The 27,471-nt window shown below is 38.7% G+C and overlaps 1 protein-coding gene across 1 annotated transcript; it reads right to left on the bottom strand.

The window, feature by feature from the left end:
• On the bottom strand, positions 1–23,363 carry SLC25A46 (solute carrier family 25 member 46). Its single transcript, XM_047778403.1, has 8 exons — positions 22,960–23,363; positions 19,710–19,752; positions 18,800–18,857; positions 15,558–15,635; positions 14,814–14,914; positions 6,328–6,384; positions 4,982–5,039; positions 1–1,938 (listed from the first exon to the last, which is right to left on the bottom strand). The coding sequence occupies exons 1-8, from the start codon at positions 23,240–23,242 to the stop codon at positions 1,360–1,362; spliced, it is 1,257 nt and encodes a 418-aa protein (XP_047634359.1). The 5' UTR covers positions 23,243–23,363; the 3' UTR covers positions 1–1,359.
• Positions 23,364–27,471: the final 4,108 nt, after the last annotated feature.

Below are 27,471 nucleotides of genomic sequence, written 5' to 3'. Positions count from 1 at the left end.
TGAAACTTCGAAATGTTTAATGATGATCAGTCAAATGCATATCATTTCACTATACAAAGAGTCTCTCCCACCAAATTCAATTTAGGAACAGAGAATTTTTTAAAGTGTATCATCAACTTTTTCCCTTATTACTTGTTGAAATTTACTTTTCCTCACACATAAAAAGCAAGGACAAACTTCCTTTAAGGTTTCCATTTTCTTCAGTATTCATCCAAACAAGTTTCAATAAAAGCTGATAAGGATAAATCTGTTTTTCCCTTTATGTGTATTTAGTTTGGAGGATGAAACGATACACAAAACTAATAGAAAATAAAAAACTGAGGCCATTATTTAATGATGACTATATGGAAGGCAAGAGAGACAGATTCCCAGGTGAATGTTAATTGTGTCTCCTCTAAGACAAGTCATTCAGAAATGAAAGGCAAGTAACATTCCCTTCAGTACACAATTTGTAAATGTGGAAACAGGAATAGTTATCATGATTATCTTATGTTCTACCTCTGTTAAGAGCAGCTCTAAAAACAGCCTGATGATTCATAAAACTAGGTTAGCAAATCAAACTTTATAAAAATATGATGAATTTCAAGGTGCTGGCACTGAAATGGTGAGTTTGGATATGGGCAAATAATGCTGTTTGCCTTAAATCTTTCAGGTCCCTTGGCTTTTAATGGTTTGTCGTGACATTCAAGCAGAAAGTACATGACTTCATTTGATGCAGTAAGCTGATCTTAGTGTGGAAATTTTACAGGGATGAAGGAAATTCCAAGTTAAATGTATGCATATAAATGGATTTATACAATAAATGTACAGCCATTAAAGTTATACAGGGACAGTGCACTTTAAAACTCTTAGCTCCGGTTTACGGAGCGCCAAATCTAATCCTTGTCTTTATTACTGATAACATAATTTATTTGCTTAAAGGTAAACTACGATCTCCTGCTACTGTACACTTAGTAAGAATGATATACCAATATCAATCTAGAAGGTGAAATTAAACATGAAATACATATTAAAGTCAGATCAAATAAATTTGGCTCTGTGGAATAACTGAAATGTTGTTTTCAGTTTGCCGACAAATTTTTGCATCTTCCCAAGATCATTTTTAGTTCAGCATGAGTGCTACACTAGCTAGAATTTAATTCATATGTTATTTTTATTCAGTTTTCAAATTTGGAATACTTCAAATCCAAAATATATACTCATGCCTTTTTAAACAAGAGTTAATATAATCAGCATGGGCTTTTGCTACCAGTTTCACTTTCTAATCCATTTCCCACCCCAGTATTTCACTTTTATCCCTTCTAATTTCATAACGAAGCATCCAGATGATGTCTTTTAGACTAACCAGGAATCTAAATTTCAAACACTATTCTGAAGAAGTGCAGAGTAAATAATTTTGGTAATCTGTAAAACAGCTGCATGCAGTGTGTACTGTATTACAACAGCACCAAAGCCTTTATAAAAACCAAGCATTCCTTCCTCCTGCCTTATGGTATTGATACAGTCTCTCATCCCCTCATACTGTGTATTAATTGGAAGCACTTCATAGCCAAGGTCTGTATTGTCAATTATTGTGCGTGTTCCTTGAATGTGAAGGCGGTGCAGAACTGTTTCCAGTGGGTAAAGTATAACATCAGAGCAAAGACTCGCAGCAAAGTTAGCCATAAGCTCTGGAAAATAAGCATCCAACATACTCTGCATCGGGCTAGTGCTCTCAGCTAGGTGGCTATTATAAGTCTTTCTCTTTAGAATGAGCAGGACAATTTTCTGAATGACTGAGCTGATGATGTAATGAAGAACCCCATGCAGCACCGTAGGGAAGATCAGGGAAAGAAGCGGAAGTAGGCGTTTGCTATGAGGCACTCCCATGCCTATCACTCTTCCAATCCCTTCTTTAACACATTCCAAAATTCCAGCGTTGTCTCGAATGATCTCACTCTGAAATGAAAGTGATAAAATAAGTAAAAGTGAACATTTGCTTCTTCTGCCACAAAGGATTCCTTTTAGGTCCCCTTTCAATCCTAATTTTCTGACTAAAGAGGAAAAACATCAACGGTCTGCAAACTTCAAATGTTATCTAGGCATTAGATTCTTTTTTCAAATAAAATCTCATGAAACAGATAGCAGTGAAGCTGGGAGCTCTTTTTATTGGGGAAGGGGAACGGGAAGAGATGTGGAGGGGAACACACCTGATTGGTTTCTCCACCCTCAAGAAGCTTTCTAGAGCTCATTTTGAAAAGCAACAACTACAGGACTCTCAAGAGGTAAAACAGTGCTTAGAGTTCTTAAGCAAACATGGGTTTAAACCCTGCCTCCATCATGTACTTAATGGTTATGTGACCAAGGGCAACTTACTTAATCTCTCCTAAGAGTCAGTGTACCATTCTACAAATAATGGCATTAGTACCATCTACCTTTTATGCACAGCATTGCTGGGAGCATTACATGAAAAAAGGTCTGACACCCAGAGGCACTCAAGAAATGTGAGTCATTATTGCCTGAGGTGTCTGCCTTTTTACAATTCTAGAGATGTGTATAATTAAGTTTTTGATACCGGTTACAGAGGCGTGGACTAGCAGAAAAGGAACAGCTAAGAGGCCAATTTGGCTGCAGCAATGACTGAAGAAGATAATAGCACAAAATGAAGTTCAAAAGGCAGTCAGAGGCCATACTATGCTACTGTGCAGACTTTGGCCTCTAGTCAAATGGGAAATAATCAGTTGGTTTTAAGCACACGATGGATGACATATCGTTTATGTTACACTGGCTGTTGTGCAGAGGAGGATAAGAGCAGAGACTGAGTTAAAGATAAGACGGTGGGTTGTACTAACAGGTAGGAATGTAAATAAAACGCTTCAACTGTGCTTTTATCCTAAAATTACAGCTAATAGGAATTATTGGTGGACTGGTTTTGGAGTATGTAAGAGAGAAGACAAAGATGACCTCAAAGGTGTTGGCCAGAGGAAGTAGCAGAACAGCAACGCTAATGAGCTGGGCAATATTATGGGGGTAGCAATTTGGGGGAGAAGAGCCAGAGTTCAGAAATGTTAAGTCTAAGGTATAACCTTTAAAGTGGAGTTTACCATCTGGACTACAAGGGAAAAGTCCAAGCTGGACATGTAAATGTAAGAGTTTTCAGTAAAAAGAATATATTTAAAACCATGAAACTAAAATTAGCTCACCTATCCTAATCCATTTACCTGAGAAAGCATGATGACTGACTGACTATGAATGATGAAAGAAATATGACAAAACTGTCCTAATTTTTTAGTACATATAAAGATTTGAGTTAAGAGGATTCATGAGAGTAAATGAGTTCTCCAGAACAGTGGATATGGGATAAAAAGCAGAGAAGGTCAAGAAGCACAGGAGAAGAGATGGAAAGGAGATTACTAAGAAGAGGATGTTCGGGACAGTAGGAAGGGAAAAAAATTCAAAGACGGGGGGGAAAAAAGGAAATCAGAAAAAAGGGAGTCAAAAGGAGGCACTCAGCAGGTGGAACCTGGAGCAGAAAAAATAGGGGGCAGATATTGTGTTTTTAAAAAAAAAAAAGGGGGGGGAGTTCTCGTAGTGGCTCAGTGGAAACAAATCCGACTAGTAACCATGAGGTTCCAGGTTCGATCCCTGGCCTTGCTCACTGGGTTAAGGATCTGGCGTTGCAGTGAGCTGTGGTGTAGGTTGCAGATGCGGCTCAGATCCCATGTTGCTGTGGCTCTGGCGTAGGCCAGCAGCTACAGCTCTGATTCAACTCCTAGCTGGGCACTTTACATAAATAATATTATAATCCAGTAGTAAAATATTACATCCATTTTATGGATGATAAAATTAAGATTTAGATAAGTTAAGACAACTGCTTAAAGTCTAGTTTAAATAGAGAATTTTGACTAGACATGGGTCTGTCAAAAGGTAAAACTTGTTTCCACCCAATATATTACATTGTCTAGTTCTTTTTCCTTAAAACTACCTTTCTGCTGTTCTTTTCCCCCCCTTATTTATATGATGAGGCTTTCTCAGAGAGTGATCACTGCAAACTTCAGTCCCATACAAAGGTTTTATTTCACAATACCAAGTACAAGGGTACAGGAAAGGATATCTGGGTAGCAAGACATTAACTTCAGTTAATTATTCTAAAAAGTAAATACCTAAAAAAAACCAAAAATGGGGCCAGAAAAGCAATTAAGTAGAGAAGAATAATTAGAAGAGGACAGGTTGATCTAGTGAAGTTTTTAATAAAGATGAAATTCATACACACTCAAGACAAAAATATGCTGAAGGATCAAATACTGGTAACAGAAAACAGGGGGCAGTCAATTAGCTGGATTTGTGTATAGGTAAAGTTAAACTATCCTATCTCATAGTTTTAAGTATAGGAATGGCCTGGTGAGAAAGTACATTAATTCAATGTACCTGATGCGCCACCATGTGGTTAGAAGAAGGTTGCTTTAGCGTTGTAGTACTTAACACACCATAGCATCAAATGTTCCTTAAAAGGCATATTTAAAAAGAACGCTGTTAGTAAACTGCCTGTGGGAACCACCATCTCACTGTTAGGATGATTATTCCATCATATTTTATGTTCAGGTAATTAGTGATTTATTGTCTGATAAGCCATAACCATTTGAATTATACATAAGGGTGTTAAAAGTTGAAGAAAAAAAAAACCTATAGTTTTTTTTGTAATTCAGAGCAAGGCATAGGCTGGGTTCTGAGAGGTCTGAATGAAGAGTACCCATAGATAGTACATAGCTACTTATGTAAAGGAAGAAAAGAATTAAAATTGGAGGTGTGCAGGAAGTTCACAAAGGAAATAGACACACCAGCAATGTGCCTAGTGTATCATCTTTGATATATCTAAGACAGTTGTGAAATAAACATTTTAAAAGAATACTATCTTAAATTTTTCTGTTACATTATCATGCATAAATATACTAAATAGTCCAAAAATATTCTTAATTAAAAATGACAATAAAAAATAGCTCACCTGTACTGTTTCAATTAGACTTGCTGAATAAAAAGGCATTGCCACTATATAAGTTAGGCTGTAGAAATTAAAATAAACTTATCAGTAAACTTGAAGCAAGACATTTTAGGTAAATTTTTAAATATCTACTTTAATATATCAACATAATTTATTTTCAAGCCTGAATAGTATTTTTTAAGGTTTTCAATTACTAATACCTTAGCCTAAAGGTACTTCAGAGACCTATAACACAAAAGGCTTTAATCAGCAATTAAAGATGAGAAATTAAGTATTAATAGTAATACAGGGACAGCCTGCAAAGAAAATAATTTTTTTTAAACCTGTAAAATGTAGGCTTGTTTATGATTCATTGTTTGGACATTGACCTGCATATAGCTAATGTAGCCTATAAATCTGATACTTAAAATTTAGGATGAGGGATCATTCCATGACTTGCCTTTTTAGTGATATTTGAACAAGTCTACTGTTCTGCTACTGTCCTATCTATTAGCATTAGCCATTCCCAGATGTCCCACCCAGCAGAGCTAAGCCAGTTTTCCACAATGAGTGAAGTCCCCTTTTATTATTAAAAAACAATATTGTACAGCTTTGCAAAGTTGCTTCCTATTGCCACTGTTTAGTAATACTACAACTTTGCAAGCCTGCAAAATATAGTTATTTAAAATGATATCAAGGCGGGACTTACCTAACCCTATGGGCCAGGTCCTGGCAAGTAGTGGTTTTCAAGGTGAATGAACATCACTAAGTAATAATGTGCTGGAATATCCCACAGAGGGAGCCAGCAAGCTGGGGGGTTTCCAATTCACAATCTTCAAAAAAAATTAAAAAGTGAAGAGTAAAATTCTAATCTACAAAAATGGTCAGTGTTGTAAAGTCATTAAGTACCTTTAGGACTATATTTTATTTTTTTTTTTTTGAATATAATTACAATATATTTTTAAGGACTACATTTTAATGACACTAAGGTTTTGAGTTTGTTTATCACCATACAAATGAATTTGTATGTCTGCTTACAAGTAAAATAATAATAGTAATAATAATGATGACGATAATTTTTCTGGCAATTCAGGTTCAATAAATTGAAGACCTTTGGTAACTTCCTAAGAACATACTGAATAATTAGGTTGTGACTTCAGCCCTTTGAATTAGAAAGATCATTTTAAAAGATAATATATATTTCAGGATTTTATTCTTAAACTCTACATTACTTTTCTTATGAAGTTTAGTCCCATAAATACGTCAATGTTCTACTTTCTTACATTTGTTTAATGCTTTTTTTTTTTTTTAGTTCTACCTCTATAAAAACTGATGTAAAATTCAATATAAATGCAGCTTTTGGTACTTACGATTTCAGTAAAAGGTGTTCTCCTATTTGTCTAGGATTCCATTTATGTGAAATCTCCCTAAAAATAAATAAAACAAAAGCCATGTTATTTAAAACATCTTGAATTAGACCAAATTTCAAAAAGGTTATTAATTTTTTATTGTTTTTAACCTGTAGGAGAAATATACTGTGAACATTTTCCTTTCTGGGACCTGTCACAATTGTTGTGAGTTTAAAAGAGAAAAAACATATGAGGTCTTTCTGTAATACTGACAGAAGAGGAAGTTATAACTGATTATAAAAATGAGCATGCCACATCTGAGGAGGAGACTCAAAAACAACAGACTAGATGGCAAAGGGAAAGGGAAGCAAGAAAATTAGACACAGGAAGAAAAAAGCTTTATATATGTATGTTAAGAATGAAAATAAAAAAACAAAAACAAGTAGTTCCTGTTGTGATGCAGCGAAACAATTCCGACTAGGAACCAAGAGGTTGGGTTCGATCCCTGGCCTTGCTCAGTAGGTTAAAGGATCCGGCTTTGCCCTGAGCTGTGGTACAGGTTGCAGACGCAGCTCGGATCTGGCATTGCTGTGGCTGTGGTGTAGGTCGGCAGCTGTAGCTCCAAATGGACCCCAGGCCTAGGAACCTCCATATGCTGCGAGTGCGGCCCTAGAAGGAGAAAAAAAAAAAAGAAAGTAACTGTAATGCAGAATGACACACAGATTGGTGTAGCAGCACCTAATTTACAAAGGTGACCTTTTTTATATTCCATTTTGTGACCTTTTTTATATTCCATTATGTTTTTGAGCTCCTACTATACACCAGGCATTGTGCAAAGTGCTTTGCATGCATTACTTCTAACCTTCACAGTGACCCTATTACATCCACTTCATGGATGAGGACAGGCTCAGAGTTGATTCATAACTTACCCAAAGCCATGAGACTAGCTGGTGGTGGAACTGCGTCTAAACCCTGACCTCTATGGCTGTACTCTCTGTCTGTACTGCCTCTCATTTCATTTGCTATAAAAGAAGGAATCCTATGAGATAAGCAAAGCAGGTATTGTCCTATTTCTTTTACTTATGAGAAAAATAAAGGTCAAAAAGATCACAGGAATATGTTCAAAGGATATAGGCAAAATGCCAGGTCTGGAACCAAGGTCTAGGACCTGCTGTTGAGGTTACCTTTGGAAACCAGAAGAAAAGAGAAGAAAAAGAGAGGCAAGCTAAGTGAAAAACAAAAAGGGAGAAAATTCTATCAAGAGAAAAATCAAAAAGGAGAAAATATAGCGAGTAAAAGGGAAAGTAAATAAGGAGGCAAAAAAATCTGAAAAGGCAAACAGAGGGGATGGAAGGGAGAGGAGGAAGAAAGGTGGAGTGACTGAGAAAAGAAGTGTAAAATAAAGGGGAGACTGGGTGCGACCAGTGCCCTGATGACAGTGCTACCCGTGTACCATTTTCTACTGCAATGAGTAAATATGACAGTCATAAGGAGATAAAGGAATAAATAATTTTAGGCATTCCCACTGTTGTTCAGTGGGTTAAGGACTCAGTGTTGTTTCTGGGAGGATGCAGGTTCCATCTCTGGCCTTGCTCAGGGGGTTAAGGATCTGGTGTTGCTGTGGCTGTGGTGTAGAGGGCAGCTTCAAGTCTGATTCGACCCCTGGCCCAGGAACTTCCAAATGTTGCAGGTGTGGTCGTAAAAAGAAAAAACAAACAAACAAATTATATATATATATATATGCACACACATGCATATATATACATATACCCACATGAATTTTATATTAAAAAGATGAAGAAAATCACTAATAAAAACGCTATAATAAAGTGCTCTAAAAACAAACTTGGGACACTTACAGGATGGGTGGTATGCAAACTTTTGTTCATTTTTCTAGGAGACTGAAAGGTATGCAGAGAAATTTTACAATAGAACGACCATGTCTGATTTATAGGACCTGAGAGAGCATTCTGGGTGCCATTCTGATTGAGTTAATACTAGAATACTATATTAAGCCTGAACAACTACAGAAAAATATAGCTGGAATGACATTTAATGATTAAGTTGAAAAATGTAGAAGATTAGGCCACCCATCTTACAGACAGCGACTTTATGGTTCTAAAACTAAATGTGCTAAATGGTTTATAAATCTTTTGGGCACTGCTGTTACTCTTATTATGGCCTCAGAAACAGTTACCACAGATTATCATGACATTAATTTTGAGCATGTCATTAACATTATGGACAGAGGGGTCTGTGACCGGTGTTTCTGTAAGGACTGGGCCACCTCTCCTTTGAATACTAATTACCACTGCCAATTCTTAAGGTCATTAGGATTATTAAGGTAGGAAGAGCAAAAAAATAAATAAATTAATTTAGAACGAAGTATCTTAAAAAAAAAATCTTAAAAAAAAAAAAAAAAAAGCAGGGGAGTTTCTGTTGTGGCTCCAGTGGGTTAAGAACCCGACTAGTATCCATGAGGATGCTGGTTCTATTCCTGGCCTTGTTCAGTGGGTTAAGGATCTGGCATTGCTGCCAGCTGCAGTGTAGGTCACAGACATGACTCTGATCTGGCGTTGCTATGGCTGTGACTGTGACTGTGGCTGGCAGCTGCAGTTCTGATCCAACCCTGAGCTTGGGCACTTTCATATGCTACAGGTAAAGACAAAAAAAAAAACAAAAAAATTAAAAATGCTCTTCCTTGTATCTGGCTCTTTACTTCTTCATAAAACGGGTAAAACTTGGAGTTCCCATTGTGGCTCAGTGGTTAACAAATCCAGCTAGGAACCATGAGCTTGAAGGTTTGATCCTTAGTCTCACTCAGTGGGTTAAGGATCTGGCATTGCCATGAGCTGTGGTGTAGGTTGCAGATGCGGCTCAGATCCCAAGTGGAGATCCGATTAAACCCCTAGCCTGGGAATCTCCATATGCTGCGGGTGTGGCCCTAGGAAAGACAAAAAGGCAATAAATAAATAAATGAATAAAATGAGTAAAACAATGCTACAGCTCTAGAAATTTAAATTAGCATATTTAAATGCCTCAGGAAAGAGAGTAGTGCAAAAATGTACTTGTGATTAAACTTTTTTATATTTCACTGTCAAATATCAAATATGTAAATATATTTAATTCACTATTTCACAAGCAAAAGCTGCCCTTCAAATGAGCAACAAAATTGAGAGAAGTGACTTGCTTTTTATTAAATGTTTTCCATCTGATGGACTAACACACATATTCTCACACATCAATATACAAAAATAGAATTTTTAAATGACTGTATTTACGCAGTCTTTACCTTCCACTGCCTCTTATTTTCCCATGCTGAAACAGCTGCCCTCTTAAAAAAAAATCTTCCCTCCACCTAAACCAAACCCCTCATCTTCCAGCTCCTTCTTTTAATCTCCACTCATCACAGCCAACTTCGCAAACTTGCTATTTCCATGTCCTATGTTCCCACTCACCTCTGAACCCATTCCAAATTGGCTTCCACCCTATTATTCTACAAAACCAGCTCTTGCCAAGGTGGCCGTGACCTCCATGTCACTAAATCCAATGGACATTTTTAAGTCTGTACCTTATCTGACCTTTCCGCAGCCATCTGGCACTGGTGCCCCTCCCTCCTTCTGGAAGCACTCCCTGCCCCTGTATTCCACTGTCTCGTATCTTCTGCTTTTTCTCCTCTCTCTGGTCTCCACTTTGACTCCTTAACCGGAGTCATTTTGGCCAGGGCATTTTTCCTTAACCCAGCAACTTATTCTGGACTCCCTAAAGGCTCAAGACCTCTTCTTTTCTTACTTTATATGTTAAACTCCTTCCCTAGGCAATCTCATCCAAGACAAGGCTTCACACCCTCCAAACCTATTAGCTTCAGTTAAGACTTCTCTCTGTGGCAGCCCGATGTATCATCTGCCTACTGACAACCCCACCTAGATATGGCAAGGTACCCGAAAATGAATTCGTCCAAAATCAAACTTGTGATTTTTCTTTCCTTAAGACTCTCCTAGTGTCCCTGAGAACTGTTAATCAGAAAGGAAATCTATTAAATTCAAGAAAGATTCCACTGTATTTAAAATGGAATATGTTTCAAGTCAGTGAATTCAGAGGAGTCAAGAGAAAAAGGCAACATGAGGAGAAAAGGGCAAAATGGTTATATTGATAGAAGTACAAGTGTGAGATGTATCAAACGAAGTTGGAGTTCAACCAAATGGGTTCTGTGAGAGACTGAACTACACAGGTGCTCCTAATGTTAATGATATGAGAAATGCCACACAAAAAGGAAAAGGTACTTCAGGATACAGCAATGCAAAGTCTATAACTCACTCTGCCTGGGGGAAGGTTTGGGGAAGAATTTGGAGTGGTCTGAACAGTAGATAAAAAATATCAGGGATGCAGATTCTAAGTTATATACATTTTTTTAAAAGTGATAATATAGCGAAACTAAAAGCTTGGTAATTTAATAAGTACTACAGGCTTGTTCTTTTTCTCAGATGTGATCATAATCAGTATAAAACAACTAAATATTAGTGAATGCAAACTGCCTCACCTGTTGTACCTAGTGATCACTGTGCAATTAAAGGACTTCAGTCTAGGAGACCTGAGAGCCCCATCCTCCTCATACGCTGACTTCTGTGAAATGCTTTGGGTTACTGCTTTGCTGCCTTGTCTGCTATGACTCTGTTTTCCCCCAGGAAGTCAACCTTGCCCAAAGATATTAGAAGTAAAAAAAAGGAGTTCCCGTCGTGGCGCAGTGGTTAACAAATATGACTAGGAATCATAAGGTTGTGGGTTCAATCCCTGGCTTTGCTCAGTGGGTTAAGGACCCAGCATTGCCGTGAGCTGTGGTTAGGTTGCAGACGAAGCTCGGATCCCACGTTGCTGTGGTTCTGGCGTAGGCCAGTGGCTACAGCTCCGATTCGACCCCTAGCCTGGGAATCTCCATATGCCGCCGGAGCGGCTCCAGAAAAGACAAAAAGACAAAACAAACAAACAAAAAAAATAAGTAAAAGAAAAAAAAATTAAAAAAAAAAGTTTACACTATTATTTCAGAGAATAGCTTTGGTATTCAGTTACACAAGCCAATATCCTCACAGTCATTCTTGACACCTCCTTGTCTATCATTGACCACCTCTAATCCATCACCAAGTTCCATCAATTTTACCTAAACATATCTCAAAATTATCCATTTACATCCATCTCAAAAGATACCATCATGGTCCTATTACTTCTCACCTAGGTTGTTATAGCTTATGAACACGTATCCTTCTATCTGCTTTGGTCCTCCTGAACTTTCTGTTCATCTCTCCTTACAATGACCCTTAAAAACATAAACATGACCATGTCATTGACTCCTGCTTAAAACTTTGCACTACTCTTTAAGTGACACAAAAGTAGCAACTGGCTCTTAGTTGCTTTTTCATACGCAGATTGCTCTCCCTCCTACTCTGAGCTGCAGCCCTATGAGCCTTCCCTCAGTTACATGAACCCTCTTTTCCTTCTGCCACAAGCTGGTCTGTGTCTCCTGACTTCCATCTGGGTCTTAGCTTAAGTATCACTTTATTACCCTCTAATACTCTCACAGAATCATATTTTACTTTAACAAATATTAATTTGTAATTATCTGTTCACTAGTGGAATTATGTTACTTAACATGTGTTTCTTACAGTAGATCCCAAGCTTTATGGTCACAGATACTGTTTGTTTCTTTTCCTCACTGTATACCTGATTTCCAGCACAGGACCTAGCACATAGTAGGTACTCAGGAAATATGAACTAAATAAATGAATTAATGAGTGTGATTTAGCACCAAAATTTAATCTAACTAGAATACCACAAAAATAATCTTCTCTGTCTTTAATAAGATTCAAAATGACCAAGAGAAAATACATACCCACATAACGGACACGTCTGTATGTCAATAGACCAAGAAAGATAATAAAATTCTCTGCCTTCTCATTCCCATCTCTCTTTTCCTTTCCCTTCAACCTGAGGTTAAAGTTACTACTTCATCTCTGCTTTAGAGAAATGGTGTTACTTGTCTAAGTTCCCAGAAACAAATAGCCAGGACCAATAATGCTCTAACTGCAAATACAGAATTCTTTATGCTTTACCATGCAGACAGGACTTGAATTTTGTTAAATTTGTATAGATATTTGTGTTTGTGGGAGAACTTCAAGAACATGCGATAAGTACTAAGTTTTGATCTTACCCTGTGATATAAAAAGCAGTGGGGTGATAAAGTTAGCCAAGGGCAGAGATTCATATTAAGTATGAGAGGAGAAACTTCTAGCTGAACAAAACATTTTTTTGTTTGTAACATTTGGCAAAGCTGTGTTAAAGGAAATTCAAGGCTATGCAGTCCTTTGAAAGCTGTCACATTGGCAGCCTGGTAGCAGTCTCTCCTGCCTTTATTTCCTTTCCTACAAAGAATGAATCTCAAGGTTGACCGCTAGTGGCGGTACCTTCAACTACCTTACCTCCCTGTCAATACAAAAAATTCACCCTGCAAGGGGCCAATTTTGGATTAACAGATCCAAGTCTTTAATACCATCTCTGGGATTTACTTTTAATACAGAAAATCACAGAATCCTGCCAAATAGTACCTAAAGAAATGTATGATCTCCAATGTTACGTATTTACATTATTCTCATATATTCCTCGTGAGGGTCCCTTTCTGTTATGAATAGTTGTGACTGTCCCAAACATCTATCATCTTTCTTACGCTTTCTTGGACCCTAGTACTGATCCTTCTTTTACTTAATGACTTTGTATTGTGTTTCAGAGAGAAAACAAGACTCAAAAGCAAATATCCCCAGGTTCTCTGCCCTCTCCCTCCAAAAGATCTACAATTCTAATTCTCTCTCGGCTTCTAGGAGACTCTAGTCCTATAGCTTACTCCCATTTTCAGTTTGTTTTGTGAACATCTCTAACTACTCCACTCAACTAGTTCTCCTACCACACACGGGCAGTGCGCACAGATATGCACTCTCCTACCACCCAGGATCCTGTCTTTGTCCACGTCCTGTCATTCAATCTACACATTCTCCTTAGGGAAATTCATCCATCTGAATGCTCCATGATTTGCTAATATTTTCTTTTTGTGCCACAACATTCAAAGCAATGCCTCCAGCTACAAATTTTCTCTGAGACGCTGATCCATAGTGCCAACCACTTTCGTGACATGTCCCTCTAGCTGTCTTGCAGAAATTTCAAACTTCATTTATTGCAAGTTACATTCCTTACCTTCTCTTCCATTCCAACTTACTCTTCTTTATGAATTTTCCCACTCAGGTCTAATCTAGAAATCTGTCACTGATGCTAATTAACTCTTCCGTAACCCCTTTCCCAATCTAGCACCAATTATCTATCAATTATATTGATATGTCAATCCAGCTCCTCCTTTCTGGTTCTTTTCCATATTTCAGACCTTCTTAATCTGGCCTAGATTACTGTAACTGTTTTCCACCAGTTCACCTCTTTTTTTTTAATGCTGCCGCTCAGGTATATTCTTGATCAGAGAACCCACATAGTGAAAAAAAGAGACAAACAAAAAAACCCCCTTAGGGGAATTCTTTTTGTGACTCAGCGGTTAACCCGTCGTGGTGCAGTGGTTAACGAATCCGACTAGTATCCATGAGGATGCAGGTTCGATCCCTGACCTCGCTCAGTGGGTTAGGGATCCAGCATTGCTGTGAGCTGTGGCGTAGGTTGCAGATGTGGCTCAGATCCCATGTGGCTGTGGCTATGGCATAGGTTGGCAGCTGTAGCCCTGATTTGACCCCTAGCCTGGGAACTTCCGTATGCTGTGGGTGTGGCTCTAGAAATGAAAACAAAACAAAACAAACAAACAAAAACCCCCTTAGGTTCCCAGCACCATAGAAAGTAAGGCCTAAGTCACTTACAGAGGCAGAACCATGCTTCAGTCTAGTACCTCAGCCTCTTTTTGTGTTCTGCTTCACATATGCCCAATAGTCCAAGCATGAGACGCTTATTTCGGAGACCTTCCAACTTCCATAAAACTGGGCATGCTGTCACCTCTACTTGCTCTGCTTCTCTGCCAAGTTAATTCCTACTCATAATTCAGGATCTAGCTCAGATTTCAGTTCTTGTTTGAAATCTCTGCCAATCACTCTATGCAAAGTGCCCTTTGCACTCTGAAAGGGGTTTATTTAATTACAGCGCTAATCACGATTTACTAATATTTTCTTACAGGTGTCTTCTTCCCCAACTAGACTCTTAAAGAAGAGGAACTGCTCACACATTCATGTTTGTTCCTTAGCTGATCATTGTTAACACATAGCAATAAGAACTGAAAGACATATCTCAATAGATACTGGACCAGGAAGCATTTTCTTTCTCACATGCTAATTCAGTAAAGTATAATTAACTTTACTCTCTGTTCCTTCTCTTAGCTACTTCAGGCAAGTTTTCAAAATCAAGGTATTTTTAGAAACTATTACGTTTTGTCATATTTTTAATATGAAGCTAATATTGAGAAAACGCCAAAAGGGTACCTTGGTAAAGGTGTGAATTCACTGATTATTCCCTCTGCTCCAAGTGTAACTCCTTGGACAATAAATGTACTTCCCATTCCTTTCCAAAGGGCCCTTGGTCCCTAAAATGAACAAAATTTATTATTTCTGTTAATGCCTAAATAACACAAAAAAGGTCTTAATAATACTTGATATTAAATGTTTACTGCTATTTTCCAGTAAGGCATTATTCTTTAAGACATTTTAGTAGAGAACTTCAACTAAATTAATTCCTATCATTTTATTTTAATATTTGTCAGCTAACCTACATCTAGGCCAAGACAAACACTCCACTTAATTAAATAACACTAGGAATTCCCGCTGTGATGCAGTAGGTTAAGAATTGACTGTAGTGACTCAGGTCACTGGCCCAGCAGAGTGGGTTTAAGGATCTGGTGTTGGCATAGCTGCAGCATAGGTCACAGCTATGGCTCTCATTCAATCCCTGGCCCAGGAACTCCATATGCTATGGGTGTGGCCATAAAAAAAAAAAAACCTCTAATACAGATTAAACACCCATAATATTTAATTAATTCTGGCAAGGGTGTGAATTCACTAATTATTCAGCAACATCAAAAAGATGTCATTACCATGTTACATTAGTTTTAGTACAAGAGTTAAAATATCTTTAATAACTAAATTAAAAGGAATTATTGATGCTTTAATGATTCCTAAGGTGATGGTTTTTATAAATAACTTTAATAGAATATACAGACTAATTCTCACCTGAGTTTTATTGAAGCTGTACATAATATTGATGACTGTAAATGGAGTGAGATGATAATGCCGAGCATGGTAATTAACCTATAAAAAAGATATTTCATGATTATTTTGTTATTGTTTTATCAAGAAATAACAAGACATGAAAGATAGAGTGAGTCATAGCATAAATAAAAGTTCAGTTCTAAAGTCAGCATAAATTACACATGAGCAAAATGACTTTTGAATGTGCTATTTGAAATAACTTAAAAGTACAGTACATGTGGTTGGTTATACAAACACTGCCCTGAAGATCAGTGCACAATATATATAGTAATGTAGAATATGCAATGAAGAGGAATTTGTTGTTTGATATTTACATTTCTTTTTTCTTTCTTTCTAGGGCCGCACCTGCGGCATATGGAGGTTCCCAGGCTAGGGGGTCTCTTCGGAGCTATAGCTGCCGGTCTAAGCCAGAGCCACAGCAACACCAGATCCGAGCCATGTCTGCAACCTACACCACAGCTCAGGGCAACACTGGATCCATAACCCACTGAGCAAGGCCAGGGATCGAACCTGCAACCTCATGGTTCCTAGTCGGATTCGTTAACCACTCAGCTACAACAGGAACCCCGATATTTACGTTTCTTTAAACACAAGAATTACATTCAGTGTGGCAAAATGCTAAGCCATTTGACTCAAAGGACCCACAAAAGACTCAGGAAATAGCAGATTCCTATCTCCCAAAGGCAAGCAATAACAAGCTATAAACAATTGGTAAATTATGAAATAAGTAAAGGGGGTCGTAATTAATACATACTAAGTAAAATAATAAAATAGCATCAGGAGTTCCCGTCGTGGCGCAGCGGTTAACGAATCCGACTAGGAACCATGAGGTTGCGGGTTCGATCCCTGGCCTTGCTCAGTGGGTTAACCATCCGGTGTTGCCGTGAGCTGTTGTGTAGGTTGCAGACGCGGCTCGGATCCCGCGTTGCTGTGGCTCTGGCGTAGGCCGGGGGCTACAGCTCCAATTGGACCCTTAGCCTGGGAACCTCCATATGCCGTGGGAGAGGCCCAAAGAAATAGCAAAAAGACCAAAAAAAAAAAAACCCATCAAAATGCATCATACATTTTGGAGGTATTATTTCTTAAAACATTTTTTAAAGTTACTCATATATATGTATACACTGGATCACACTAATATTGTTGCAATGTAAAATTTGTGTGTGAAATTCACTGTTCTAGGGCATTTAACACTATTTATGATATTTATTTTATTTTAAAAAAGTACTTAAGGGAGTTCCCGTCATGGCTCAGTGGTTAAAGAACCCAACTAGTATCCATGAGGACTCGGGTTCAATCCCTGACCTCACTCAGTGGGTTAAGGATACGGCCTTGCCGTGAGCTGTGGTGTAGGTCGCAGACAGCTCAGATCCTGCACTGCTGTAGCTATAGCGTAGGCCAGTGGCTACAGCTCGGATTAGACCCTTCCTGGCTTGGGAATTTCCATATGCCACAGGTGTGGCCCTAAAAAGCAAAAAATTAAAATTAAAAATTAAAAAATTAAAAAATATTTTATCTTGGCTGTGCCTGTGGCATGCAGAAGTTCCCAGACCAGAGCTCAAACCCGAGTCAAAGTTGCAGCAATGCTGGATCCGTAACCCACTGTGCCACCAGGGAGCTTCCTGTAAATGCTGTTTAAATAGCTAATTCTCTCTATATTCTTGCTTTGTGGTACTAAGCGTTAACAGTTTAATTTTTAATTATATCTTTTCTAACTTTTCAAAGATGATACTAAGGCATCATTTGCCTTTTTGATTGTACTGACATTTCCGATAATAATGCAAAAGCAGCGGTGGGTAAAAATGCTAACTGCTAACTATCCATGGCATGAATCAAGGCAGTAGCACCAAAATGTATTTTTATACTAATTGTATTCTTCATATGACTCACTTGTCAACAGGAAAAAGCCACTCTCCCTAAAATGCCCTTGGGGAAACAGTAAAATATACTAATTTTATTAACTTTTGACTCTTAAGTACATATCATCTTTCTCATTAATATTTTGTACGTTTCATAATGAAGACGGCTATCGTAAGGAAAATAACATGTCTGGTGGAGTTTTAAGATTGAACTATCCACTTTTTTCATGGAACACCATTTCTGGAAAAACTAACAGACTATAATTATTCACACCTGGGACAAACATGTTTTAAAACTGGGCTTGTTGATTTAAAAAACACAAAAGTATTTATTACAAATGATGTTTGGGCTTACAAGCAAAAATTAGAATTCTGGAAAACCTATATCCAACCATCAGGAACCTACCAAAACTGAAATGCTTTTCTGGTGATATTGGTAGTGATTTTACTTTTATTTTTTATTTTGCTGTGGTGTGCAGTGGTTTGATGTAGGATCTCAGTTCCCAGACCAGGGAGTGAACTCAGGCTGCAGCAGTAAAAGTGCTGAGTCCTAACCACTAGCCTACCAGGGAACTCCCTGGTAATGAGTTTAATTATGTGTTTTTTTGATACTATAAAATCAAATGTCATACCATTTAGAAGATCTCTGTAATTTGGTAAATCAATATTTTTCAATTAATCAGTGCATGATGTAACGGAATCATGCATGGGTAAAAAAATCCATTCAACAGGAAGTACACATTAACAGATTTTAATTTAAGAGTACAGAAAGTTAATGGATGTGGTTTCAGATTTCATACTGCAAATCACTTTTAAAAAATTAAGACACTGAGTTTTGGTATAGGAGCAAAGAACATTATCTGCAAATTATCTGAAAAAGATACTCCTATTTTTAAAGACATATGTATATAAGGCTAGACTTCTTTCAAAAACAGTGTTTTGATACAGACTGATTCCAGAAGCAGATGTGAAAGTCTGGCTGTCTTATATTAGCCAGATACATTAAAGGTATTTTCAAAATAATAGTGATTTTGCATAAAAAACTCATTAACATCGAATGAGTTTACTATTATTTTAATGAATTCAAAATATATGTTAAAATTTTCCCTGTTTCGGTTTCTGAAATGGCAAATATTGACAGATATAATCCACATAAACAATAGTTCTTTGGAAACCTCAATAATTTTTAAGACTTAAGAGCTTTCAAAGACCAAAAAGTTTGAGAACTGATATATCATACATTTTGGTACATGTCACATAGAATAAGGGTCTCAGCTGTTTCTCTGAGGTCTCTACTTCAAATCAGGGTTAGGATTATTTCTTAGAAAATCACAGAAGTACACTTACCTGACACTGGCGGCGCAGAACAATGCAAGGATGGGCCAGTACATTTTCTGTAAAAAGACTATAAAAAATAATTTATATTTACATCATATTTAACTTACAGCATATGTAATCTGAATTTATTCTTACAGAACCATGCATTATTTTAATCATGCATTCTTCTTAAGAGTAAAAAAACAAAGAGTTTTCTAATGTCTAGACATGTTTGCAAAGCATTCTATCAATAACAAGATTCAATATGAATAAAACTAAAGCCAGACCTGCAAACTGGTAAGCAAAGGAAATAACACACAATATTAACACGTACAGCATAAAAATGAAATTACATCTTATATCCCTGATATGGAAAACTTCTTCCCTATACAATTTAAACACCCCTTCCCCTTTCCATTTCTTTCAAGGATGCTCTATGAACAATGTTTCTATCAGAAGAGCCATCTACTTCTCATGAACCCCATTCTATAAAGTCTGGTTTTGATGTACTCTGCATTTATGTTATAGGGATTTTAATGACTATGTAAGTGAAACCTAGATGCCGTGTTGCTTAATATCTTGTTATAATTTAAATATATTAGAAAAAGTTTTAACGGACAATCATTTTTTTTGGAGGGGAAGACAAGATTAGATTGTATTTCATTCTTTGGATAGACACATGGAAGTTCTTATAATATTCCTCGCAAAATTAATTTGTGATTACAAAACTGAATGACTATCCTCCATCTTTACTGAGGAAAAAAAAATCAAGTTATAGATTTTAAATAATTTTTTTCTGCAAAACATTTTTCAATATTTAATCGACTGCTCCAAAGAATCAACCTAAAGGAAACAATACTAATTATTGAATACTATAAATTTAAGAAACAACTTAAAATAAAAACTTGAATTAAAAATCTTTAGATGAAACATTAATTACCTTGCAAGTCCAATACCAAATCCAGCAAATCTATTCAACTGTTCTAAAATAAAAGGAATAAGATTACTCATAACCAGTATTTAGGTTTACTGTAAAAACAACAAAAAATATTTTCTTCTACTGTGACATTCTTTTAAACTCCCTGTCCCTAAATCAAATTTTTTTTTTTTTTTGGTCTTTTTGCCATCTTCTTGGGCCGCTCTCACGGCATATGGAGGTTCCCAGGCTAGGGGTCGAATCGGAGCTATAGCCACCAGCCTACGCCAGAGCCACAGCAACGCTGGATCCGAGCCTCATCTGCAACCTACACCACAGCTCACAGCAACGCCTGATCGTTAACCCACTGAGCAAGGCCAGGGATCGAACCCACAACCTCATGGTTCCTAGTCGGATTCGTTAACCACTGCGCCACAACGGGAACTCCTAAATCAAATTCTGATAGAGGTCAGGGAGTCCATTTAAGGCACGAGGGCTCTTTTGTTGCATGTGGCAAGTTACAAGGTATAGACCTAAAGGAACAACTGCTTTTCAGCTCCAATTCATTGTTACTACATGGGACTCTTAAGTCCAGGGTTTCAAAGCTGTGCTTTTCCTAAAGAGATATTCTCATTTTTATATAGTATCTTCCAATTTTAAAATACTGGCAACTATTTTTATAAGCGTTAAAATGTTGTGTGGGCCAGATGAAACACATCTGCAGGTAGAATCTAAGCGCTAGGAATTTTCAAATTCTGACTACAAACAATTTAAAATTTTTCCTAGAGAAGGCTCTGACTGTTACTTTCAAGAGTCGCAAGTAAAAATAAATAAATGAATAAATAAATACCATGAAAATTATTAAATTGAAAGAGCACTTAGGGTCATTGAAATGGGTAAACAAGGCTCTTTTTTCTGTCTCCCAAAGTTTTAAATACTTTGATAGTAGCTACTTAATTAGGTTTCTGTGATAGGCTACTATAGGTACATATGTGCTACTGATGATGCCATATCTATAGTCATTAGGAGAGTTTACAGCTGGAAAAATTCCTAAAAAACTAAAATAATTTTTTTCTCTTTGACTAAAAACCTTAAAATCATAAAGGTGATAAATCATAACCATAGGAGACTAGGCAGTAAATTTCAGTAATAATACAATATTCACAAGGGTAATTTTTCTCTCTCATTCTCTTTTCTCCAATCTGTCCCTCTCATCTCTGCTCTTTTGAATGAAGTAAAGCCTTCACTATTTCCTGCCAGAACAAGGCCATGTCAACAGTTTCTAGGGAAACCATTTGGTTCATCCTTGCCCTGAAAAATGTACAAGCTAGACAGAAAGACGCTTCTTTTGCTCAATTAAGATGCTTTCCTCCTTTCAGCTTTTCCCTTTTTTGTGTATAGAGGTCATCCACTAATATTAACAGAAATACGAATGACATTTTCTGGAAGGTTTATTACTGTCAACTGTATAAGTCGCTCAGGCTTTTAAACTCTTTGCAAAGTTACATTCACCAGTCTCTCTCTCCCTCTTTTTTTTTTTTTTTTTTTGTCTTTTTAGGGCAGCACGCCGGGCACATGGAGGTTCCCAGGCTAGGAGTCCAATTGGAGCTGTAGCCGAAGCCTATGCCAGAGCCACAGCAACTCAAGATCCTTAACCCACTGAGCAAGGCCAGGGATGGAACCCGCATCCTCATGGATGCTAGTCGGGTTCGTTAACCCAGCCACCACAGGAGCTCCAACCAGCCTCTTAACTACTGCAAAAAAGCCACAATACCCTGGTTATTAAGAGCTCCCGGTCACTGTAACCATCAAAGCATAAGTTATGAAAAGATAAAGACATCAGCTTTACTGCCTAAGAAGGTAACTGCAACAATCATATATGCATTTCAACTTATTTAACTTGTAACTTTCCAGTACTCCTTTTGGGACCAATAGAAAAAATCAAACTAGAGTGAAAACACTAATTGCATGACACTAAGTCAATGATCCTCCTCCAAATATCTTCGCTGGATAGTATTTAAAGTCTATTCCTCCCAGTAACCCAAATCAAATAAATATTACCGTGCCTGCAAGTCAAAATCAAAGAAATAAGAATAAAATTTATATCCAGAATATACATAATATTTAATGATACAATCTATTATTCTAACAATTTCAGGAGAACGAAGAGAGGCAGCAAATTTTTCCATCTTATGAAGACTTTAAGACTGTCTAAATCACACAGTGCTGCAATTAAAACACAGGTCTTCTGACATCCTACAGAGAATAATCGTATCTTAATTCCAAAGTATTATCTTGAAACTACCTGTTTTTTTTTTTTTTTTTTACCTTTTCTAGGGCCACTCCCTGCGGCTTATGGAGGTTCCCAGGCTAGGGGTCTAATTGGAGCTGTGGCCACCGGCCTACACCACAGCCACAGCAACGCGGATCCGAGCCGCGAATCCTTAACCCACTAATCAAGGCCAGGGATCGAACACGCAACCTCTTGGTGCCTAGTCGGATTAACTACTGCGCCACGACGAGAACTCCTGTTTTTTCATTCTTTAGTTGAGTTTTTAAATCAGAAAAATGAAAGCATTAGGTGGGAAAATACAGGGGCAGTTGGGGGATCTAGAACATGGGCACGACTTCTATGATTAAATGGGAAAAGGAGAGGTATCCTTTTAGCCTACTCTGTACTAGGCATAACTCATACCTCATTTTACCTGCCACTTCTAAAACCCTGAGTTATTCTTAGAGACGAGAAAACTGGGGGATTACAAAGGTTAATTAAGTCTCTCAGCTTTCAAGAAGTAGAGCCAGGTTTGAGCCTAAGAGGGCTTTTCTCTTTCCACAACACAAAGCCACAGTGATTAATTAAATCAAAGGAATACAGCTGTCGGTGAGTTAGGTATAGTTCGCATGATTCTCAACACAGTAAACCGACTTCCTTCTTTCTTGAATCAGATTATGGGTTGTAATACGCCAAAACCCTCCGCAATTCCTACCACACACCCCACAGCTAAGGCAGGTGTCTTTTTTGGAGACGATCCCGGAGAAAACATTTGTGTGAGCAAGAGGAGACGATCCCGGAGAAAACATTTGTGTGAGCAAGAGGGAGGAGCCCCGCCTGAGAGGCAGAGGACGAAAAGAGGGCAGAGGGTGTGGTGCGCGATAGGCCGAGAGGCCCGGGAGGCGGGACCCTCCAGGCCTGGGAGTTCGGCTTCTGGGCTCTGCGGATTCCCTTACGGCCCCATTACTCCACCAGCCCCTGCTTGTGCCCCATTTCCCTCACCGCTGTTCTGCCCGGGCACGCTACCACCGCTGCCGCTGGGAAAGGGTTCCTCCGCTGGGCCCTCGAGCGGGGTGGAGGGGGCGGGCACGCCGTAGGGCGGGCTCTTCTCGCCCCAGTGCAGGTTGCGGCTACCCGGGATGTCTGGGGGAGTGGTCACCCAGTGGCTCAGGTCCGACGCCGAGGTGAAAGACCTTGCAGGGAAAGCGCCGCCAAAGCCTTGCTCATCCCGGGCACCGCCCCGATAGCCCAAGCCATCGAATCCGTCCGGGCGCCTCGGATGCATCGCAGAGGGGGCAGGATGAGGCGAGCTCACCCGGACCCCACCACCACTGGGGCCACAGCGACCTCGAGGTCCACAGCTTCTTCTCTGCAGCCGCCGCCGCGTCTGGGGAAATTCTGACAACCGGAAGTCACGTTGCAAATCCGGAAGTCCGGAGACCACGTGACCGTAGTCTCTTCCGGCGGCCATTTGAGACACGGTTGCTAGGGAGACGCGGCCGTAACCCCTAAAACTGCAGTTTTTCGGGAGGAGGTGGAAACAAGACTGTGAGGTTAATGGAACACGGTAACAAGAGATGTTGTAGAGGAACAGGGGTGAGAGGGGTGGCCTGGGTGAGAAGAGGTCGAATAAAAATATTTCCTAGAGGGAGCTAACGGGTGGGTGGAGCTTACTCTAGAAATCAGATCTCAGCTGGAAACGCCCCATGGAATACAAAGGTCCCAGATTTACGTCTTTTATTTTCTCGCTGGGCTAATACCCGGCCTGCCGTCGAGAAGCTATTAGAGATTAGAGTTGCGGATGTTCCTAACGTTACGTGTAGCTTTGCCTGCCATACTTAGCGCTCTGGGTAGAATCGATTGAGAGATCTGGTTCGGCTCAGTGAACCCCAAAATATTGTTGACGGCTAGAGCAAACCTTAGAAAAGGAGGTAGCAGGAGAAAACCCTCCTTTACCTTTCTCTTCCCTGCTCCCCCCTGAGAATAAAAACTACTCTCTGAGATTTAGGAATTAGCATTTTGCTTTTCTAGGGCCACAAAACGACTATAGATAGTTCTCTGTAGTTTTCTTCTGGTGGAGCTAAATCACTCATGGTATTTAAATCCCAAGTGATGTCACTCAAAATCGCAAAATCGAGACCCTAGTTGAAAAATTAAAGAGTGTCCCCGATTACCTGTTTTTATCAGCTCCCTAGACCTGATCGAACCTAACATGGGTTCCTCCTGTGGCCCTTTTGCCCCACTTGACACCCAGGAATCTGAGAACTTTCAGAAAAGAACCCTGACGCACTGTTCGCAAGCTTCCAGAAACGAACCTTTATTTAAGTGATTATCAACTTCGTCTTGAGTCCACTGACATTCTTAAATTGAGTTATAATATGGCTACAGCAAATGTATTGAGTCTTTTCTCTAGTAAGTGTATCTACAATTACTCGAGTACTAGTACCAAATTACTGGGTAATATCAAATTAGTTACTGGGCATGGCAATAAAAATACTTCTGTGTTCCTTGAGAATGATTGGCTCAAGATTGGGACTGGCTCAGGTCCAAAACTTATTGACTTATTGCTTTTTATTATTTTTATTTTTAAAATTTTTTTTCAGAGTTCTTGACCTGATTTTATTTTTGCAACAGAATGCCCAACATAGACATAATTGCAAATATTCGGCTGTGCAAAAGAGAATAGTGCTTAAGTACAAACAGGAGTGACTTTTTATTTATTTATTTATTTATTTTTTGTCTTGTTGCCTTTTCTTGGGCCGTTTCTCACCGCATATTGAAGGTTCCCAGGCTAAGGGTCTAATCAGAGCTGTAGCTGCCTGCCTATGCCAGAGCCACAGCAACTCGGGATCCGAGCCTCATCTGCAGCCTACACCACAGCTCACGGCAACACCGGATCCTTAACCCACTGAGCAAGGCCAGGGATTGAACCCGCAACCTCATGGTTCCTAGTCGGATTCGTTAACCACTACGCCACGATGGGAACTCCTGGAGTGATTTTTTTAAAATAAATACTTAAACACAGGTTGCTCCTACAAGCACCTGGGGTCTAGGTCTGCGTTAGTAAAAGAAGGAGAAAAGTCTGTGTGTGCATGTGTACCTTTTGTATTAAAAACAACAGCATCTCACAATTTCACATGTGCTGTCAGTGGAGAAAGGATGAATTATTAAAAGGAAAACAACTGGGTAGCCAAATGAGGGGCGGAAACAACAGCCTCACTTCTTCACAACTTCCAAAATGAATTCATATTATTGTTTTTTCTTTAGTTTTTAAAGATTGTTGGAAGAAAATGCTTGGTGAATATTTTTCAAATAGTGAATTGAAAAACTTTCTAAAAGTGACAGCAAGAAAGCATGTCTAAAACCTGGTTTAGAGAGTGGGTCACTTTATTGTAAAGAAGAGCTCCTACCAGTAAGGGAAAGTCAGTAGAAATATGAGCAAAGAACATGGAGAAGCAATTTATTAACGAAACAAATGCAAATGGATAATAGTTATATGAACAAATATCTACTCTCTAGTAAGGCAAATTTGAATAACCATTTTCATCTATAAAAATGACAATGTTTCAAAGAGAAATGTACATTATTATGAAAAGTGAAAAGAAAGTAGCTCTCATTAATTTCTGGAGTTGTATAAAAATATAACAACTTTCTGGGAGTTCCCGCCGTGGTGCAGTAGTTAACGAATCCGACTAGGAACCATGAGGTTGTGGGTTTGATCCCTGCCCTTGCTCAGTGGGTTAACGATCCGGCATTGCCGTGAGCTGTGGTGTAGGTTGCAGTTGCGGCTTGGATCCCACGTTGCTATGGCTCTGGCATAGGCCAGCGGCTACAGTTCCGATTAGACCCCTATCCTGGGAACCTCCATATGCCACAGAAGCGGCCCAAAGAAATAGAAAAAAGACAAAAAAAAATATATATATATATATAACAACTTTCTGATAGAGGGCAGTTTGGCAATCTATGTCAAAACCCATAAAAATGATCATATCTTTTGACTCCTAAATCCTAGGAAACAAATGTAGGGCGTTTAAATAGATGAAAATACAACCTGAAAGTTGAGAGTTAAGTTTTATTTGGGGTGAAATTAGAACTTAAGCCCTGGAGACAGCATCTCAGGTAGCCCCAAGAAACCGCTCCAAGGAGGAGAGGGAGGAAGCTAGGCATATGGGTTTTTGTAACAATGGGGAGGCAGTAGGAACAAAAGATTTATAGATAACCAAATTTACAGAAAACCATTGCTATATGAAGGCAGAAAGGTCTGGGCTTATTGGAATCACTCCTTTGATATGCTTTCCTGAGTTCCCTCAGGGTTCATTGGCCCACCCATGGGAGTGGCTGTTCTCACAGGTGACCAGGACATCTTTTGTTTTGCCCACTAACTACAGCCCAGAGACAGTATTTCAGATAGTTATGAGATACTGTCCCAAAGAGGAAAGGGGGTCTATCAAGATATAAGTCATGAAAAGGGGGAGGAGGTGCATGCAGCCACGCACACATTTTACAGAAGTTTTCTGGTGGTCTTGTGAAGGTTACTACTAGTCACAAACATTAAGTCATCAATGATGGATTTTAGTGTTTTTCTGGATATAAGGAGATGCTGGAATTGGGCTCATAAAATCTCCTGAGACTGTCTAACTATCCAAAGGCTTTCCCAGAGCACAGAGAGCCTCCCTCCTGGTCTCCACCCTGAGCTCCACTCGGGTTGCTGTGGGTTGGTAGCTGCAGTGGCTCATGTTCTGCTCCAGGTAGAGGCTGATGGCAAGTGTCAAACTTCAGTTCACACCTATTGACAATAAATTTTTTATTTTTTATTATTCTGTGAAACATTTTCTTTAAGGACTCATAGTTTTCTATTTGCTGAGGTTTACGTTTATGCTATTAAGTGTCTCTTTCTATAAACATGTTATATACTTCCATTTGTTGAGTGTTATTTGGTGCATTGGGTGATTTGAGGAACTAGCTGAATTCCCCGAGCCACAGTGGTGGAACCTCTTTATTTCACACCACTTTATGAAAATTGAGAAATGGTTTTACTGCTTTCTCATACTTCACTATTTTAACTTGGAATGTAAAAACTATAAATATGTCATCCCATTCTGAGGCAAGATAACTCATGTAGTTACTGTAGGAGCATGGGCTTTGATTCTTTGCTATGGCCATTGATTAAAATTTGTGGCTTAAGGGCTCCAGGGAGTAACATCCCCGCAGGCCTTGTTTACTATAGGAAATGTACCTGTTTTAAGTCCAGGTGGAAGTTAATCTCTAACCAACTCCTCAAATGAATGAAAAGGAATGAGGGGAATGGTGACTCTCAGTCTAAGGAAGAGAAGGGCAAAGAAACCATAAAACTTACGGTGCATTTCTACCCCTAAGACCACTTTTGGACAAGGACTGATACAGGTAACTGGGCAAGGCCAATGGGAGAAAACCACATCTTTCTGGACTCCACATTGGTAACCCCCATCTTTAAGGGATAAAAACCCCTATAGGACAATAGAGGGGACTCTTCTT

This window comes from Phacochoerus africanus, chromosome 4 (genome assembly GCF_016906955.1).
Source record: "Phacochoerus africanus isolate WHEZ1 chromosome 4, ROS_Pafr_v1, whole genome shotgun sequence".
Classification (NCBI taxonomy): domain Eukaryota; kingdom Metazoa; phylum Chordata; class Mammalia; order Artiodactyla; family Suidae; genus Phacochoerus; species Phacochoerus africanus.
The sequence above is the reverse complement of the archived record's forward strand: the minus strand, read 5'-3'. Positions and strand labels throughout refer to the sequence as shown.